We start from the raw sequence: 18,660 nt of genomic DNA, 5'->3' as shown, positions 1-18,660 counted from the left end.
TTAAGGCAGAGATAGATTCTTGATTCGTACGGGTGTCAGAGGCTGGAGAATGGGGTTAGGAGGGAGAGATGGATCAGCCATGATAGAATGCTGGAGTAGACTTGATGGGCCGAATGGCCTAATTCTACTCCTATCACTTATGAACATGAACATATTTGCTCTGGTATTATTGAACATTTCTTCACATGATGTGGTGTGTGTGTGATAAATAAAATATTGCAGATGATGCAGTGATGATTGAGAGAGGGGCTGAAGATGCGTGGCAACACTAAATAAGCACAAATTGATTTGTGCTTTCACATTCCTGTGCCCAGAAAGGGCGGGAGAGGGATTCTTCCTGATTCTCTCAGGTTTCTCTCCATATGGGATGAGTATGTTTGCAATACAAAGTCAAACACTTGCAAATGGTGAAGCGTCACATTTTATTCTTATTCTTCTGTGGCCGGCTGCATTTAAAGAGGGGCCATCCTTTTGTCTCGGAGCCAGCTTATCCATCTATAGACAGACAAACACTGTTTACTTGGCTTTCTTCTCAGTTGTTTGCTTATGGAAAAGAGGGGTGTGAGTTTGTCCCATACAAAGAAAGAGGCCCTCCCGACTAGAGCTAATAACCAATAACCTCGTCTGATGTGATCATTAACCTTGTTAGTAAAAGCAGCAGCTCCGCTCAGTTCGAGGAGCTTGGCACTCGAGTGTGATACCGTTGGCCAAACCTGGGACTTTTCTCTCAACTGGCGGTGCTGTGAATTTAATCCTGTGTTCTGCCTTCGTCAGCTCAGCCACAACAGTTTTAAAAAAAAATTCAAGATGAGATTCCAGCACCTCTTGTACATTATCCTCATTGTGTGCACAGGTTTCCTGTTGATCAGTGGACAGAAACCAGGTAAGCTGTTCAAATGGTTTTTAATCTAAAGCCACTGAGTCCAGTGCAGTCCTCTATAATGTCATCATTCCTACAGACTTTGTAAGGTGTGCTGTGTTTTGTCTAGGTCAAGTCATTCGAAGTGTAACTGAAGTGAATTGTATGGCAATACAGAGTTTATAAAACTCACTGGGACTTAAGGGAGTCTATGTGCAATGTTTTACACAGTTATGCTTTGAGAATACAATGTGTGGAATGGTTTAGTCATTAAAATCTTTGCAGAGCTCAAATGTTAGAAAAATCACCTCTAACGGTACCTTTGAGAAGTTGTGAGAGAAGCTTAATCGGTTGAACAGGTACACTAGTCACCTCTTCAAGCTTCCTCAGAAAGAACTTCAAAGTCACAATGTAAATTTAACAGTTCTCGTTACAGAATTCTTGAGTTCCCCGCTTTAGAGAATGTCAAATCAATATCATATCAGATGGCAAACAACCAATTTGATTCAATTCTTACTTTCAGGTAAAAAATGGAAAAGAAAACTGCAAAGGCACAATTGTTTACAAAGAAGATGCATGCCTCTCCATTCGAGAGCTCCCTTCCCTTGAGGTTTGTAACTGTAAGATCAATTGTATTACTTGCAACGGTAATCAAACATCACTGTTTATTGTATGTATTATGGTATTGAAATATGTAAGAAAGAACTGCAGATGCTGGTTTAAATCAAAGGTAGACACAAAATGCTGGAGTTGTGAGTCTGTGGAATTCTCTACCTCAGAGGTGGAGGCCGGTTCTCTGGATACTTTCAAGGGAGAGCTAGATAGGGCTCTTAAAGATAGTGGAGTCAGGGGATATGGGCAGAAGGCAGGAATACTGATTGGGGATGATCAGCCATGAACTTTGAATGGCGGTGCTGGCTTGAAGGGCCGAATGGCCTACTCCAGCACCTATTGTCTATTGTAACTCAGCGGGTAAGGCAGCATCTCTGGAGAGAAAGGAATAAGCGACATTTCGGTTCGAGATCTTTCTTCAGACTGATGATGGTATTGGAATAATTAGATGTGCATGTAGAATGCAGAGCAAGTTGCTTGTGAGTTAGTTTGTCGTTTGCAATCTCAGAGTTTCATGGTTTTGCTTTTTTTCTGTTCTCAATCGGGTCGGGTCAAGACCCTTCTTCAGACTGATGTCAGGAGAGGGGGCGGAATGTAGGCAGAGACACTAAGACTAGTGGGAGAACTGGGAAGGGGAAGGGGATGGAGAGAGAAAGCAAGGACTCGCCTGAAGAAGGGTCTCGACCCGAAACGTTACCTCTCCAGAGATGCTGCCTGTCCGGCTGAGTTGCTCCAGCATTTTTAGTCTATGCTGGAAGAACTCAGTGGGTCAGGCAGAAGGAAATGGACAGATTGGGTTCGGACTCTTCTTCAGACTGATCTATTGTGGCTTAAATAACATCTTAAATAGTTGTGCAATAACTTCCTTACACTTATATTCTGTGGCCTGACTAATGAAGACAGGGCATAGAATTATTAATGGAGTCTTGTATGTCTTCTTACCCATCTTATCAACCCATTCAGGAGCCCCTGGACATGGACACTAAGGCTCCGCTGTACTTCCTGAGGGCCGATCATTCAATGCCTTCTTAGTCCTGTCAAAATGCATCATTTCAGGGTTTAATACCATCTAGTATGGTACAGTATGGTACTTTATTTGTGACCTGTTCCGAGGTACAGTGAAATTCATTTTTGTACACAGTTCAGTACAAGTATCACTATACATAAGCATTTAGATACATGTTAGACAAGTATCTCAGATACAGTACAAGTGTATAGCAGAAGTGCATTGAGACAGTGCACAGAGTCGCCAGTTTGGCACCATTGTCAAGTCGCAGTTGCTGTAAGTGCAGGGATCTTGATCTGACCATGAAGGTCTGTTGTCCTGGCGGCGTTGCAGGGTCGGCCTGGACAAGCGCGGCTGCGGTGTCCTCCGCCGCTGCTCCACCGCTGTAGGCCGCGTCCGGTCCACGTGCCCCGGCTCCATCCGACGCAAGCCCCTGCCACCACCGATCCCATCCGGTCTCCTCGGTAGCAAATTCAATGACAGCTTTTGTATCAAGAGGACTGGAGTAGAAGAACAGAGATGTAATGCTGAGGCTCTATAAGGCGCTGGTCAGGCCGCATTTGGAGTACTGTGAGCAAATGTGGGCCCCATATCTGAGGAAGGATGTGCTGGCTCTGGAGAGGGTCCAGAGGAGTTTTACAAGAAGGATTTCAGGAATGAATGGGTTAGCATATCATGAGTGTCTGACAGCACTGGGCAAAGGAGTTGAGGAGGAACTTCTTTAGTCAGAGGGTAGTTAATCTGTGGAACTCATTGTCACCATCATTGCCGTGGAGGCCAAGTCAGTGGATATTTTTAAGGCAGAGATAGACATTCTTGATTAGAACGGGTCAAAGGATTATGAGGAGAAGGCATGAAAATGGGATTAGGTGGCAGAGATCAGCCATGGTTGAATGGCGTAGTAGACTCAATGGGCCGAATGGCCTAATTCTACTCCTATAACGTGAACTTGTACCTGTCCAGCTTTCGCTGAGACCGAGGCGCCTGGATGAGGCCTCCTCCCGGGTTCCCAGTCCATAGCCGTGGCAGGGCGGGAAGCCTGCTAATCTTACCAATTGGCCAGAATTATTCTATCGCCCCAATATCAAAAAACACAGCTAATTCTAATGCCATTCCCTTCAACCTGCTTTGAACAAAATTAAATGTTTTAATTGTTGGTAAAATGGTGCAAAACAAAGATATCTAACATCTTTTTATATCCAATACATTCAATGTTGTACATTGTACAATCTTATTTATTTTGAAACACCACATACAGATTTTGGCCTCATGTACTTTGTATAAGCAGGAAGTTGGGGAGGGGGTGGTGAGGGGATGAGGAGGGGGTGGGGAATGGGAGGGGGTGGTGAGGGAGTCGGTGGTGTCCTGGACAATAAAGATGGGGAGTGAGTGATGTACATGTCCCGAACACAGCCTTGAGGGCAGCTCAAAGCAGCATTGAGATTCTGAGTATGGTGTGTGACTGAACATGGAGTCATCTCCTTACAATCAACCAGATCACATGCTCTTGCCCATTGGACAGTTCAGGGCAACATCAGCTCGAGAAAATGCCCAACCTTCACTTCTCTCCTCTCCTTTCCATCCCCTCCCCTTCCCCCTACTCTCCACTCCTCTCCCACTCTCCTCTCCTCCCCTCCCTCAGCACATCCCAGATGAACTGCAGAATACTACCATGGAGTACAGAACCTTGCAGATCCTCGTCTACTTTCAGGGAATAGAAAACTTTATCCTGAAGGTAGACACAAAATACTGGAGTAACTCAGCGGGACAAGCAGCATCTCCGGAGAGAAGGAATGGGTGACGTTTCGGGTCGAGACCCTTCTTCAGACTGAGAATCAGGAGAGAGGGAGTCTAGAGATATGGACGGGTAAGGTGTGAAAAAACAGTGTGAGGGGAGATTTGGAGCTTGGGACTGACCATATATTGGTATCACTTACCTGCCGGTGCTTCTGTTTGCTTGTTGGGTTAGTTCAAATCTGGACTGGCTCAATGCCAGTAAAGTTCTCTTCCATCAGCGAAAGGCAGTCCAAATTAAAGCATTCCAGCCAAACTAAGATTAAATTAAGCCGTGGACACAAGAAACTGTAGATGCTGGTTTACACAAGAAGACACAATGCTGCCTGTGCTACTACAGCTCTTGGTGTCTTTCTTTAAGATTAAATTAAAATGTTATCTTTATGATTAATACCGTCTGATTCCCTTCAGTTTATTTAAATAGGGAGTGTGATTTAATGTGTTAGATATCCAGCCTTACATACCCCATACCTTTCCCAGTAGGTCCCAATATTACACATTGGATATAACTGATGGATAGACAATTGCTGTTGGCTCCACTGCAATAAACACTATGTGTCTTCACCTTCACTATCACAAAAGCGCATCTTGTCCACATTCACAGGCATTTAATGACATTAGCACCTTATCAGCCGGTCTCATGAGCTGAGTGTGGTCACCATTACTTAATCACATCTACATGACTAATCCTTCAGATTAGTTTTTCATAAGCAAAAAAAATATCATTAAGGCCAGCAGACCTATTTACAGGTACACAAAATAGCTGGGGAAACTCAGCGGGTGCAGCAGCATCTATGGAGCGAAGGAAATAGGCGACGTTTCGGGCCGAAACCCTTCTTCAGACCGGCCCGGCCCGAAACGTCGCCTATTTCCTTCGCTCCATAGATGCTGCTGCACCCGCTGAGTTTCTCCAGCTATTTTGTGTACCTTCGATATTCCAGCATCTGCAGTTCCTTTTTGAAGACCTATTTACAGAACTGTTTTAGTTTAGTTTGGCGATACAGCGCGGAAACATGCCCTTTCGGCCAACGAGTCCGCACCAACCAGCGATCCCCGCAAGTTAACGCTATCCTACGCACTCTAGGGACAATTTACACTTATACCAAACCCATTCACCTATAATCTTGTACGTCTTTGGAGTGTGAGAGGAAACCGAAGATCTCGGAGAAAACCCAAGGGGACCAACGTACAAATTCCATACAGACAGCGCCCGTAGTACGCGCCGTAGAGCATCAACTCGACCGCTGCACCACCGTGCCACCCTGTTGTAAGCTGAAGACACAAGGAACTGCAGAAGCTGGTCTCTTGAGCAAAATATAAAGGTCTGGAGGAAATCAGTGGGTCATCTGAGGATGGAATGACAACTTTAGTGCTTACAAAGATCTTCCTTTACCCCGAGTATGTTATGAGAGTATCAGAGCAGTTCTACATCACACTGTCCTACCATAATCTGCAGCTGTTTTACAGTATATACTGATGCTTATATATTCAGAGATTTACAGTATTTTTAGATAGCAAAACAAAAGCACTGGAGGAACTCAGCAAGTCAGGCAACATCTGTGAGGGGGGGGGGGAAGGCCAGAAGAAGGATCTCAACGCAAAATGTTGCCTGTTCATTCACTGCACTGATGCTGCCTGACCTGCTGATTCCTCCAGCACTTTGTATTGTATTGTATGGTCAATTAATATTTTTAAGGCAGAGATAGATAGATTCTTGATTAGTATGGGTGTTAGGGGTTAGGCAGGAGAATGGGGTAGAGTGGGAGAGATAGATCAGCCATGATTGAATGGTGGAGTAGGCTTGATGGACTGAATGGCCTAAGTCTGCTCTTATCACTTATGAACTTATGAGTGAAGTGTTAAAGATTGCAGGTGCTTTTTCTGAGTTTGTAGATTGTACAGTAAGTTCAATCCTCCTCCAGAGGCTCAAAAATGTTCAGCGTAACTCTAAAGGGCCTGTCCCACTGTACGAGGTAATTCAAGAGTTCTCCCGAGTTTTCCTGTGATTCGAACTCGGAGAATGTCCGTAGCGGGTCCGTAGGAGTTTGTGGATGTCTCGTAGTGGCTCGTACCAGTTAAAAGTAACCATTTTTTTCATCACGAGCATTTTTTTACTCCTGGACATTTTTCACAGTGTTGAAAAAACGTCAGGAGTTTACCGGATTTCCCGAGTGCCTACCGTTACGCATACGGGCCGCTACGTAACATCCATGAGCTCCTACGGACCCGCTACGGACATTCTCCAAGTTTGAATCAGGGGAAAACTCGGGAGAACTCTTGAATTACCTCGTACAGTGGGACAGGCCCTTAAGTGGTGCTTGTCAAGAGTCAAGTCGAGTCAAGAGTGTTTTATTGTCAAGTGTCCCAGATAGGACAATGAAATTCTTGCTTGCTGCAGCACAACAGAATATGTAAACATAGTACATAACGGGAGAAGAAAAAAAGTTCAGTGTGTGTATACACATGCACACGTACTCAATAAATAACCAAATATAGTGCAATAATAATAATAGTCCGTTGCAGTTCAGAGCTTATTTGTTGTGTTTAATAGCCTGATGGCTGTAGGGAAGAAGCTGTTCCTGAACCTGGACGATCTTATAACGTAAGATTTAACATAAGATCTTATGTTAAAACTCAAGACATGAGAACCAGTAGGTACTGAGCGGGTCAGGCAGCATCTGTGGAGGGAACAGACAGGCGACGTTTCATGTCGGGAATCTTCTCGTTTATATTAAATCTCTGCTGTTCTGGTAGAATACAAAATATATTGCAAGGTAATTTCACAAAGAAAAGCAGTGTCTTACTGGGAGCGAGCAAGTGTCTTCTTGCTTGGAACAGATGATCTGACCATTTATCAGATTGTTATTGCAAAGTACATTTCATTGACAGTGCAAAGAATTCCACAGATTCACCACCCTCTGACAAAAGACCGTTCATGACCAGTCACCACTACCGTTAGATTTTAAACTACTCAAGCGGAATATGAGGTGCTGTTCCTCCAGTTTGTGTGTCGCCACACTTTGGCAACGGAGGAGGTCCAGAATAGAACCATCAGCATGGGAAAGGGAAGTGGGGTTAAAATGGTTAGCAACCGAGAGATGCAGCAGGCCTTGGCAGACCGAGCGAGTGAGCAAGCGCAAGTGTTGGGAGGAACGGTGGCATAGTCCATACTTGGTCTCGCCGATGTAAAGGAGGTCACGTTGGGAACACTGACTGTAGTAGCTGAGGTTGGAGGAGTTGCAGGTGAATCTCTGTCTCACTGGAAGGATTGCTCGGGGTCCCTGGATGAATGTGAGGGAGGAGGTATAGGAATAGGTGTCGTAAGTGTCTTGGACCTGTTTAACCAAAGGTGCAGATGGCTCTGTAGCACAGGTCTTCGTTACTGGCAGATGGAGTACAATGTGCGAAAATGTGAAACTGCCCATTTTAGCATAGTCATAGAGTGATACAGTGTGGAAACAGGCCCTTCGGCCCAACCTGCCCACACCGGACAACAATGTCCCAGCTACACTAGTCCCACTAGCCTGCGCTAGGTCCATATCCCTCCAAACCTGTCCTATCCATGTACCTGTCCAACTGTTTCTTAAATGGTGGGATAGTCCCAGCCTCAACGACCTCCTCTTGTTCCATACGCCCACCACCCTTTGTGTGAAAAAGTTACCCATCAGATTCCTATACAATCTTTTCCCCTTCATCTTGAACCTTTGTCCTCTGGTCCTCAATTCCCCTACTCTGGGCAAGAGACTCTCTGCATCTACTCCTTGCACAAAAACAATATTTAAAAAAACATATTGGCTAAACAGTGAGGAATTGCAGAACCCAGATACAGAGAGTAGAAACAAGGAACTGCAGAAGCTGGTTTACAAAAAAAAGACACAAAGTGCTGGAGTAACTCAGTGGGTCAGGCAGCATCTCTGGAGAGCATGGATAGAAGACGTTTTAGGTTTGGATCCTTACGATATGATAGAACTTTATTTATCCCAGGAGGGAAATTGATCTGCCAACATTCATAAAACACAAAATACATGAAACATGAAATTAAAGTGACGAGTGGAAAGGACTTCTCCAGATATCGAGGGTTCTGGGTATCCTAGTGCACAAATTGAAAAAGGCCTATATGTAGGTACTGTGAGTAGTTAAGAAAGCAAGCAGAACTAAAATTATTACGAGGGAAATTGAGTAAAGGGCCTGTCCCACTTAAGCGATTTTTTAGGCGACTTGCTGGCACCCATCATAGTCGCAGCAGGTTGAAAATTTTCAACGTTGAAAATCCACCGGCGACCAGAAAATGGTTCGACTCTTTGGGCGACTACTCACGACCATACAGGCGTCACCTCACGACATGTTGCGACTAATGACGGGTACCGGCAGTCGCCAAAAAAATCGCGTAAGTGGGACAGGCTCTTAGGGAGTTTGTTTCATTTTTGTAAGACATTGGTAGGAACATGCTTGAGGCACTGTTGACAGTATTGTTCTCATTACTTAAGTATGTCAATGCGCGGGAGTTCAGACTGAGAAAGTTTACTAGAATATTATCTGGAGTGGATGAGGAAACGTTGGACAGGCTCGGCTTGCTTCCACAGGAACATGGAGCGATGATTATTGATGGAGATCCTAAATAATCTTTTCAGGTGGATGTGGAGAATATGTGTCTTCTCAAGGGAGAATCTAGAAATAATGGACATTTAAAAAATAGTCATCTCATTAAGACAAAGATGAAGCATTTTTCCCATCAGATGGTTATGAAGCCTGTTCCTCAATGGGCTGTGGAATCAATCTTTGAATATTTTTTTAAATAGACAGATATTTGAGAAGAGGGTGAAGGGTAACCACATGCAAACAGTAACAGTGCTGAGATTACAATCTGATAAGGTGGAACATGCTTTAGCGGCCGAGTTGCCTGTTCTTGCCCCAAATCGTATGTCAAATCATATCAGATGTTCCACAGCTGGGATCTAGTCATAGAAACATATAAGCAAAAAAAAAGTGCAGGAGTAGGCCTTTCCGCCCTTTGAGCCCGCACCGACATTCAATATGATCATGGCTGATCATCTAAAATCAGTACCCTATTCCTGCTTTTACCCCATATCCCTTGATTCCGTTAGCTCTAAGAGCTATATCTAACTCTCTCTTGAAAACATCTAGTGAATTGGCCTCCACTGCCTTCGATGGCAGGGAATGCCACAAATTCACAACTCTCTGGGTGAAGAAGTTTCTCATCTCAGTCCTAAAGATGCCATTTAGAACGGAGATGAGGAAACACTATTTCGCACAGAGAGTTGTGAGTCTGTGGAATTCTCTGCAATGGAGGCCGGTTCTCTGGATACTTTCAACAGAGAGCTAGATGGGGCTCTTGAAGATAGTGCAGTCAGGGGATATGGGGAGGAGGCAGGAACGGGGTACTGATTGTGGATGATCACATTGAATGGCGGTGCTGGCTTGAAGGGCCGAATGGCCTACTCCTGCATCTATTGTCTATCAACCCATTCGTTTTGGGTTGAGACTCTTTTTCAGACTGATGTCATTAGTCTGAAGAAGGGTCTCGACCCGAAACGTCACCCGTTCCTTCTCTCCAGAGATGCTGCCTGTCCCGCTGAGTTACTCCAGCATTTTGTGTGTGTATCTTTGGGATGTAGTCATGTTTGTTTCTTTTTATTACACGGAGCGAGTTGAATAGGCTGATGACTTACTTCTGTGATGGTTGGGACCTCAGAGGGGGAAGATGAATCATCTATTCTATTCAGCTGTGCATGGTTGCAAATACTTTAGCCTGGTCTTTAACACTCACGTGTAAGGTCTGCCATCATTGAAGAAAGAGAGGGTCTTAGAACCTCCTCTTCCTGTTAGCTCTTTAATTGTCCATCAATATCAATAAGTGTATAATTCCCTGAAAGTCGCCACACAAGTAGATAAGAGTGGTAAAGAAGGCATATGGCATGTAGAAACAAAGAACTGGAGATGCTGGATTATACCAAAGATAGACACAAAGTGCTGGAGTAACTCAGCGGAACAGGCAGCATTTGTAGAGAAAAGGGATGGGTGACGTTTCAGGTCAGATTCTGAAGCAGGGTCCTCTCCTGAAATGTCACCCATCCTTTTTCACCAGAGGTGCTGCCTGACCCGCTGAGTTACTCCAGCACTTTGCGTCTATCTTAGGCGTATAGCATGCCTGCCTTCACTGCTTGTGGCATTGAGCATAAGAGTCAGGAGGTCATGATGCAGTTTTACAGGACATTGGTTTGGCAGAATTTGGTCTGTTGCATGCGGAGGGAGGGGGGGGGGGGGGTGAGGGGAGGGGGATGGGGGGTTGTGGAGAGAGCTGATGGAAGTATGTTAAATTATAAGCAGCATGGATAGGGTAGTCAGAATCTTTTTCCCAGGATGGAAAAATAAAAAAGTCGAGGGCGTAGCTTAAAGATGAGAGGGGCAAAGTTTGAAAGAAATGTGTGGAGCAAGTATTTTTACACAGGAGGCGGTGAGTGTCTAGAACGTGTTGCCGAGGGTAGTGGTTGAAGCAGGTAAGTTAGTGGCATTTAAAGGACTTTTGAATAGGCATATGGAAATGCAGGGGATGGGTAGATATGGTTATGTGCAGTAGATAAACAATGGCCTTGGCATCATATTTGGCGCAGACATTGGGGGCTGAAGGGTTTGTTCTTGTGCTGTACTGTTCTATGTCCCAGGACTGTCATGCTTTGATTTCATTTGTTGGTTGTGAGATTGCTTAGGACTGTCCGATGCACTCTGTCTTTGTTGTCTAGCATGCATGTAGTCCCAATTGCACAGGGATGGCACCTCATCTTCTCTCAGTTTGCCTCCGAATTGAACAAGATTTGATAGACTTAAGGGGCTGTTTCACAGAGGCGACCTAATTGGCGAGTTTAGAAGAGTTTAGGAGAGTTTGAAAAAATGTCATGTTGAAGACCTCCTTCAACCATGTAGACCTCCTTTGAAGACTATCTATGACTACCTTCGATTACCTTCGACTACCCTCGATTACCTACGAATAACATGCCAACCTACCACAACCTACTTCGACAAGACCTACGAGTAAAAGAAGTATTGACTTTTTTTTAAACTCACGGGCATTTTGAAAAATATGCCCTGACCTAGCTGAGGCCTCGAGTACGCGGGGACTACTCTCGAGCATGAAGGAGAGTTACAAAGACCTCCGAGGACCTCTGCGAGTATGTCGAGGTCAAACTCGCCAGAACTCGCGGATTAGGTCGCCGCAGTGGGACAGCCCCTTTAACAGTAGTGACAGAGTGAGGGATCCAAAATGACAGATTATGATGGCATACTTTCCTGTGGCTGCTGATAGTCCAAAAATGATGAATGCCAAATTTCAGCTGCCGGATATGTTCTGATTTACCGTACACTATTCCTTGGAGCGCAGGAGGATGAGGGGTGATCTTATTGACGTGTACAAAATCATGAGGGGAATAGATTGGGTAAACGCACAGAGTCTCTTGCCCAGAGTAGGGCAGTCGAGAATCAGAGGACTTAGGTTTAAGGTGATGGGGGAAAGATTTAATAGGAACCTGAGGGGTAACTTACACAGAGGGCAATGAGTGTATGGAATGAGCTGCTGGAGGAGGAAGTTGAGGCAGGTACTATCGCTACATTTAAGAAACATTTAGACAGATACATGGATAAATTAGGTTTAGAGGATATGGACCAAATGTGGCAGGTGGGACTGGTCTAGACAGCACTTTGTTCGGTGTGGACAAGTTGGGCTGAAGGGTCTGATTCCATGCAGTATCACTCTATGAGATAGAGACCATACACTCACCACCGTTTGTGTAAAAAAAGTTACCCCTCAGGTTCCTATTAAATCTTTCTCTCTTCACTTTAAACCTATGTCCTCTGATTCTCGACTCCCCTACTCTGGGCTAGAGACTCTGTGCGTTTACCCAATCTATTACCCATATGATTTTTTATACCTCTAAGATCACCTCTCGTCTTTCTGCGCTCCAGGGAATAGAGCTCTAGCCTGTTCAACTTTTCCCTATCGCACAGGCCCTCTAGTCCTGGCAACATCCTGGTAAATCTTCTCTGCACCCTTTCCAGCTTGACAACATCATTCCTATAACATGGTGCCCAAAACTGAACACAACGTGGCCTCACCAATGACTTATATAAACAACAATATTGTCTCCATAAGGACTGTGGAGTGATACCATTGCAATCATGGACTAATGCATCCATCATATATAAATTGTTGATAAAGAACTACTTGCTGTATGGAACCGAAGACTGTAAGCAGGCCCTTCGGCCCAAGATGTCTATACCAACAATGATATCAATTTAAACTAATCCCATCCACCTGCAACTAGAGAGCAGTCCTGAACTACTATCTTCCTCATTGGTGACCCCTGGGCTATCTTCGATCGGACTTCACTGGCTTTACCTTGCAGTAAACATTATTCCCTGTGTAAGGCTCGATTGTAATCATGTACAGGTGCACAACCTTTTATCCGAAAGCCTTGGGACCAGACACTTTTCGTAATTCAGAATTTGTCGGTCTTCGGAATGGAAATTTTTTAGCGTAGATTTTAATGGCTGGCTCAGTGGTAGAGTGCTCGGCTCATATCCGCAAGGTCGCGAGTTTGCGCCTTGATCCCGGCAGTTACTCAGTCGCGAGTTTGAGTCTTCAACGTCGTTTTTTCTTGCAGAATAAATGTCTGTATGTAATGCAGTGTGTTGAATGAATTCCTGAATTTGTAAATGTGCCCGCAGCATTGAATCAACTCTCGCACTCATGTCACCCTAGCGGGGCTACATGCCCTTAGGCGGCATAGCTCGGGGATTCTTGAATCCCCGAGCTAGGTCGCGAGTTTGCGCCTCGATCCTGGCAGTTACTCGGTCGCGAGTTTGTGTCTTCTATGTAGTTTTTTCTTGCAGAATAAATGTTTGTATGAAATGCAGTGTAGGAGAGGTGCACTGACTGTGTGGGCAGAACTTTGGAAGTGATTGCCCACCTGTCTAAAAAGCCGATGTGTCTCCCTGTCCCTGGGATAGCAGGGGGCGATCAAACAGCACAATACCCCCCTCCCCCTCCAACTCCAGAGGAATCCGCTCCCCGATGGGCCGCTACGGCGACAAGTGGCAGTTTGCCCACAGCCCGAGCTGCGCCCCCTCATCCGCCACCCCAAGAACAAGACGTACCTTGCACACCATCAGCTTCTTCCCCTACGTGTTCCTCTGGAGTTGGAGCGGGGCTGGGCTGGAGTTGCTGCTGGCTGTGGGTCTCTGGGATCTCCGTGCTTGCAGTGGGCCTGGGGGTCGGTGTCCCGTTGGTCCTGACGTCTCCGGCCACCCCCCGGGACTGGAGCTGAGACTGGGAACTGTACCGCCCTTGCCCCCTCCCTCTGCAACTGCAAACAACCCCACTCTCCTGCAAGGGCGGTACAGTTCCCGGAGGATGGCAGGTGGCCGGAGACGTCAGGACCAACAGGAACCCGCTCCCCGATGGGCCCCTACGACGCCCCGAGCTGCGCCCCGTCATCCGCAACCCAGGTTCCTCTGTAGTAGGAACCAAAGATCTTTGGTTGGAACGGGGCTGGACTGCTGCTGGCTGTGGGTCTGTGGGATCTCCGTGCTTGCAGTGGGCCTGGGGGTCGGTGTCCCGATGAGGGGGCGCAGCTCGGGGAACGGCTTCTGGTGGTCCTGACGTCTCCGGCCAGTTTGCAGTTTTCCTCTGTAGTTGGAGCGGGGCTGGGCTGCTGTTGGCTGTGGGTCTCTGGGATCTCCGTGCTTGCGCTTGAAAACGTTCACCGAGGGCGGCCCGCAGAGGTGACAGCGGAACCTCCGGTCGGTCCTCGAAGAAACGGGAACTAAATCCCCATTCATAAAAGAGAAGGTGAGGGTATATTGCGCGGGAAGGTTAATAATTGACAATATGCTGCGGCCTGCCCGCTGAGTTAAAAAGTTCCCACGCAAGACTCACGATACACTGTGTATCGTGAGTCTACCGTGGGAACTTTTTAACTCAGCGGGCAGGCCGCAGCATATTGTCAATTATTAACCTTCCCGCGCAATATACCCTCACCTTCTCTTTTATGAATGGGGATTTAGTTCCCCTTTCTTCGAGGACCGACCGGAGGTTCCGCTGTCACCTCTGCGAGCCGCCCTCGGTGAACGTTTTCAAGGACCTTTCTTCAAGGACCCCAAAAATGGCCGCTATTCGGAGGTTTTCGTTATTTGGATCTTCGGATAAAAGGTTGTGCACCTGTACTGTCTTTCCGCTGACTGGTTAGCACACAAACAAAAGCTTTTCACTGTACCTCGATACACGTGACAATAAACTCAAACCGAAAGCTAAAAACAAAAACTGAAAACTGTAATTTGTAAGATCAAGTGAGACAGCTATCCCCTTCAGGACTGTGCCAGCTTGGCCTGTGGTGCTGTTATCAACCACTCTCAACCCAAGAGTACATTCTGCACCCTTGCTGTTTTCACTGCTATTTCCAAGGGGCAGAAATCAGGAGGTGGATTCCTTGTCTATTTTTATTTACCCAGTGCCATGAGATTGCATGGCATCTGGAGTTGGTGATGAGAACTATACAGTCCATTCTCTCTCTCTCTCTCACTGTGCCACTGGTGGGTCTGTCCTGTTCGCACCGACCAACGATCCCCGCAAATTAACACTGTCCTACACACACTAGGGCAACTTACATTTATGTCAACCCAATTCACCTACAGACCTGTACGTCTTTGGAGTGTGGGAGGTAACTGCAGATCTCGGAGAAAACCCAAGCAGGGAGAAGGTACAAACTCCGTACAGACAGCACCAGTAATCAGGATCGAACCCAGGTCTGTGACGCTGTAATGCAGTAGCTCTACCGCTGCGCCACCGTGCTGCCCAGAGATTGAATGGTCCACTGCTATCTCTATTGGATATGAAACTAATGGACTGGATCAGCGCTCTGTAGGCTACATCCTAGTAGCTTGTTGGCTACTCCTGGTTAGACATCCCACGATCTTGCCTAATAACTTTGCTGCTGCTGCTGTTCTGCCGATTTCAAGCAGCAACTCAAGTTTATTGTCACATGTATGAATAAGGTGAGGTACAGATACAACAAACAATCTAGCTTGCGGCAGCATCACAGACACAAACACACACAATACACATAAATTACACAAAATTCTAAAAGACTGTGCAAAAACCACAAATGTCAGTGAAAAATCATAATTAGAGAAAAAAAAGTCCAAGGTTGTCCAAGAGGTGAGCTGTCGTGTTCTGTCGTTTAGATAGGATTAGAGATGTGTGGGTTGGTTCAAGAACCTGATAGATGTGGAAACATAGCTGCCCTTGAACCTAGTGGTGCGGAAGGAGTCTTCTATACTTCCTGCCCGATGGAGCAGCGAGAAGAGGGCGGATGGTGGGGTTTGTTGATGATAAATGCTGCCTACTTTTATCACTCAGCACCTCATGTAGTTGCTTGTGATGTGTGGAGGGCTACACCTATAAAGGGCCTGTCCCACTTAGGCTATTTTTAGGCGACTGCCAGCGACTGTAATAGAGTCTCAGGTCGCCGAAAAACCGGCAACTGGACCCCCCTTCGACATAAAATTTGAAATTAGAATCATTACTTTAACAACAAAAAAACGAAGTCAGCACCAGCGACAACCTACGTTAATCTGGCGACAAATCCACTGTCGCCGATAGTCTTGAATAATTGTTCAAAATGTTGAAAATCCAGCGGCGACCAGAAAGACGCTACTACTCTTTGGGCGACTGAGGAGAATACTCACGACCATACAGGCGACACCCCGGCGATAGCCTAGTCGCCTAGAAAATAGCCTAAGTGGAACAGGACCTTAATGAACCTGCATCAAACCCTGTAAACTTCAAATCGCCTTTGCGGATTTGATCGCTGAACCATGCTGGATTTGCAAATCCCAACTAGGGAAAGAGTAAAGGGCCTGTCCCATTTGGTTGAATTTCGCGCGGCATTTACGTGACCTGCTAGCGTGTGGGTAGCGCGGGGACGGGCGCATGGAGTGGTGTGGAGGAGTGTGGACTTAGTCCTGCACAAAATCTTCGCGCGCCACCGGCCTGTCGCGTAACTGACGGCCAAAGTGGGACAAGCCTAAGACCCTGGCGCGACGCAACGTCTCACCTCCAACAGCAGCAGAAGCAGGCAAACGTCGATCGTCGATCTCCTACTCTCAGAGCGGGGCCAAGAAAATTGAAGATAAACACAAAATGCAGGAGTAACTCAGCGGGACCGGCAGCATCTCTGGAGAGAAGGAATGGATGACGTTTCAGGTCAAGACTCTTCTTTCATACTGAAGAAGAGTCTCGAACCGAAACATCACTCCTGTTGCTGCCTGTCCCGCTGAGCTGCTCCAGCACTTTGTGTCTATCTATCTTCACATTTTCAAAGGTTGCGGAGATGAAAAATGCCAAATTATCTGCTGTACCAGAGTGGTTCGTAACATTAATCTGAACAATGTCACTGAGTGTGTTGAATTGTTGAGTTACTCCTGCATTTTGTGTCCATCTTCAAATGACGTCACGCGCTCCAGACGGCTGTGCGGGCGCATGATGAAGCGTGCGACTCTTGCAGGACCGTCGCGTGACCGTCATTACTGGCCTGTCGGGTAAGTGACGGCCCAAGTGGGACAGGCCCTTAAGGATATCTCACCAACCTCAAAGTATTGGGCTAGTGTTCACATCACTCTCGATTGTTGGTTCCAGCAGAAAATGCTGAAAATGGGGTCTGTGGGTGAGGATAGGTAAGGATTTGAAGAATTCCTGATATTAAATAAGTAACCAAAGCAAAAATATCACAGTCTTAACTAACATGAATTATTATAGATGTCTTAGTTATGTTTTTTTTCCTAAAACTACAGGACCAGTGAAAACACAAAGGACTTACAGCACCTGCTACTGCCTCACTATCTCAGATTTGCAAGTCGAGGTGAAAACACATAAGTCTATTTCAAAGAATTCAGATTGGAAAAACATGAGTTCTTGATTGGCGAGCACATACTCACTCAAGACTTGGACAGAGAGTTTATGTTCCGAATGGAAACAAGGCAGAAAATCAGAAGCATGACTTTGAAGAAACGTTGGTGAAAATTGTAAAAATAATTCTCCCCAGCTAACCACTTCCCGAAGACAAAGGACAACCAAAGGACAACTGTTTACTTTGTTGTAATCTCAATGAATCAAGTGCAGAATTAACATGTGGGTAGTTGTAATATTGAAACTGCACGGCTAAGCACTCTACATTCCACTTAAACTAAATCGTGCTATTGTAAAATAAATCTCTTTCTCTCAACTTAAACATTCCACCACTGAGGATTTTTTTCAATCTGGTAGAAATTGATGAGATGTAATTACTCAAACTTATTTAAACCTTATTTAAAATGTAAAAATTGGACCCCGATCAGTTCTGAGACAAGTCAAATACATTGTGCCAAGTGCGCATTTCCTTTTTGAAAGTGAACTACCATTACGCAAGAAAACAGCACGGAACATTGAAATCTCGGGTAACGGAGTTTATGATCAGTCAAAGAACCTCATGCTGCCTTGGTTTCTGTTTTTTGTTCATGCTCATTTTTCTCCATGTAACCTTCTGCCAGTTTCCCCCAATAATTCAACACACTCAGTGACATTGTTCAGATTAATGTTACGAACCACTCTGGTACAGCAGATAATTTGGCATTTTTCATCTCCGCAACCTTTGAAAATGTGAAGATAGATAGACACAAAGTGCTGGAGCAGCTCAGCGGGACAGGCAACATCTCCGGATAGAAGGAAGGGTCTCGACCCACAACGTCACCCATACCTTCTCTCCAGAGATGCTGCCTGTCCCGCTGAGTTACTCCAGCATTTTGTGTCAAACTTAGGTGAAAACCAGCATCTGCAGTTCCTTCCCACACCTTTGAAAATGTAACGGTCTGATATATTGTCATACAGGATAGAAGCTAACCCTTTGGACCCACCACTTGAATGCTGACATTCTTGCCCAGCTAGACATCTCCTGTGCCCATGTCAGGGTCTTTGATGCTTTGCCTAATAAGTGTCTGTATAAATGCCTCTTAAGACTAGTGATTGTTTCTAATTCCACTCCCTCTTCTGGCAACGTGTTCCAGATATAAACTACTCTGTGTTAAAAAAAATCCTTAAAACTTCCATCTCACTTTAAACCTATTGCTTTTGATAACTTTACCATGAGAAAAATAATTTGACTATCCATTTCATAATTAAGTTCAGTTTAGAGATACAGCGCGGAGAAACAGGCCCATCGGCCAACTAAATCCGTGCCAACCAGCAATTGCCACACGATATAGCACTATCCTACACACAAGGGATAATTTACAATTTTACCGAAGCTAATTAACCTGCAAACTGTACCACTGCGTCACCATGCTC

General features: G+C 45.6%; 1 protein-coding gene across 1 annotated transcript; it reads left to right on the top strand.

Moving 5' to 3' along the window:
• The first annotated feature begins 575 nt into the window (after nucleotides 1-575).
• apela (apelin receptor early endogenous ligand) lies at nucleotides 576-17,957 on the top strand. The gene is made up of 3 exons (XM_033019162.1): nucleotides 576-883; nucleotides 1,383-1,469; nucleotides 17,133-17,957. The coding sequence occupies exons 1-2, from the start codon at nucleotides 808-810 to the stop codon at nucleotides 1,466-1,468; spliced, it is 162 nt and encodes a 53-aa protein (XP_032875053.1). The 5' UTR covers nucleotides 576-807; the 3' UTR covers nucleotide 1,469; nucleotides 17,133-17,957.
• The last annotated feature ends 703 nt before the right edge of the window (nucleotides 17,958-18,660 follow it).

This window comes from Amblyraja radiata, chromosome 1 (genome assembly GCF_010909765.2).
Source record: "Amblyraja radiata isolate CabotCenter1 chromosome 1, sAmbRad1.1.pri, whole genome shotgun sequence".
Lineage (NCBI taxonomy): Eukaryota > Metazoa > Chordata > Chondrichthyes > Rajiformes > Rajidae > Amblyraja > Amblyraja radiata.
The sequence above is the reverse complement of the archived record's forward strand: the minus strand, read 5'-3'. Positions and strand labels throughout refer to the sequence as shown.

Coding starts and splice junctions, on each gene's coding strand:
- apela (XM_033019162.1), top strand. CDS start 808: ATGAGATTCCAGCACCTCTTGTACATTATCCTCATTGTGTGCACAGGT. Junction 884..1,382: donor GATCAGTGGACAGAAACCAG/GTAAGCTGTTCA, acceptor TCTTACTTTCAG/GTAAAAAATGGAAAAGAAAA.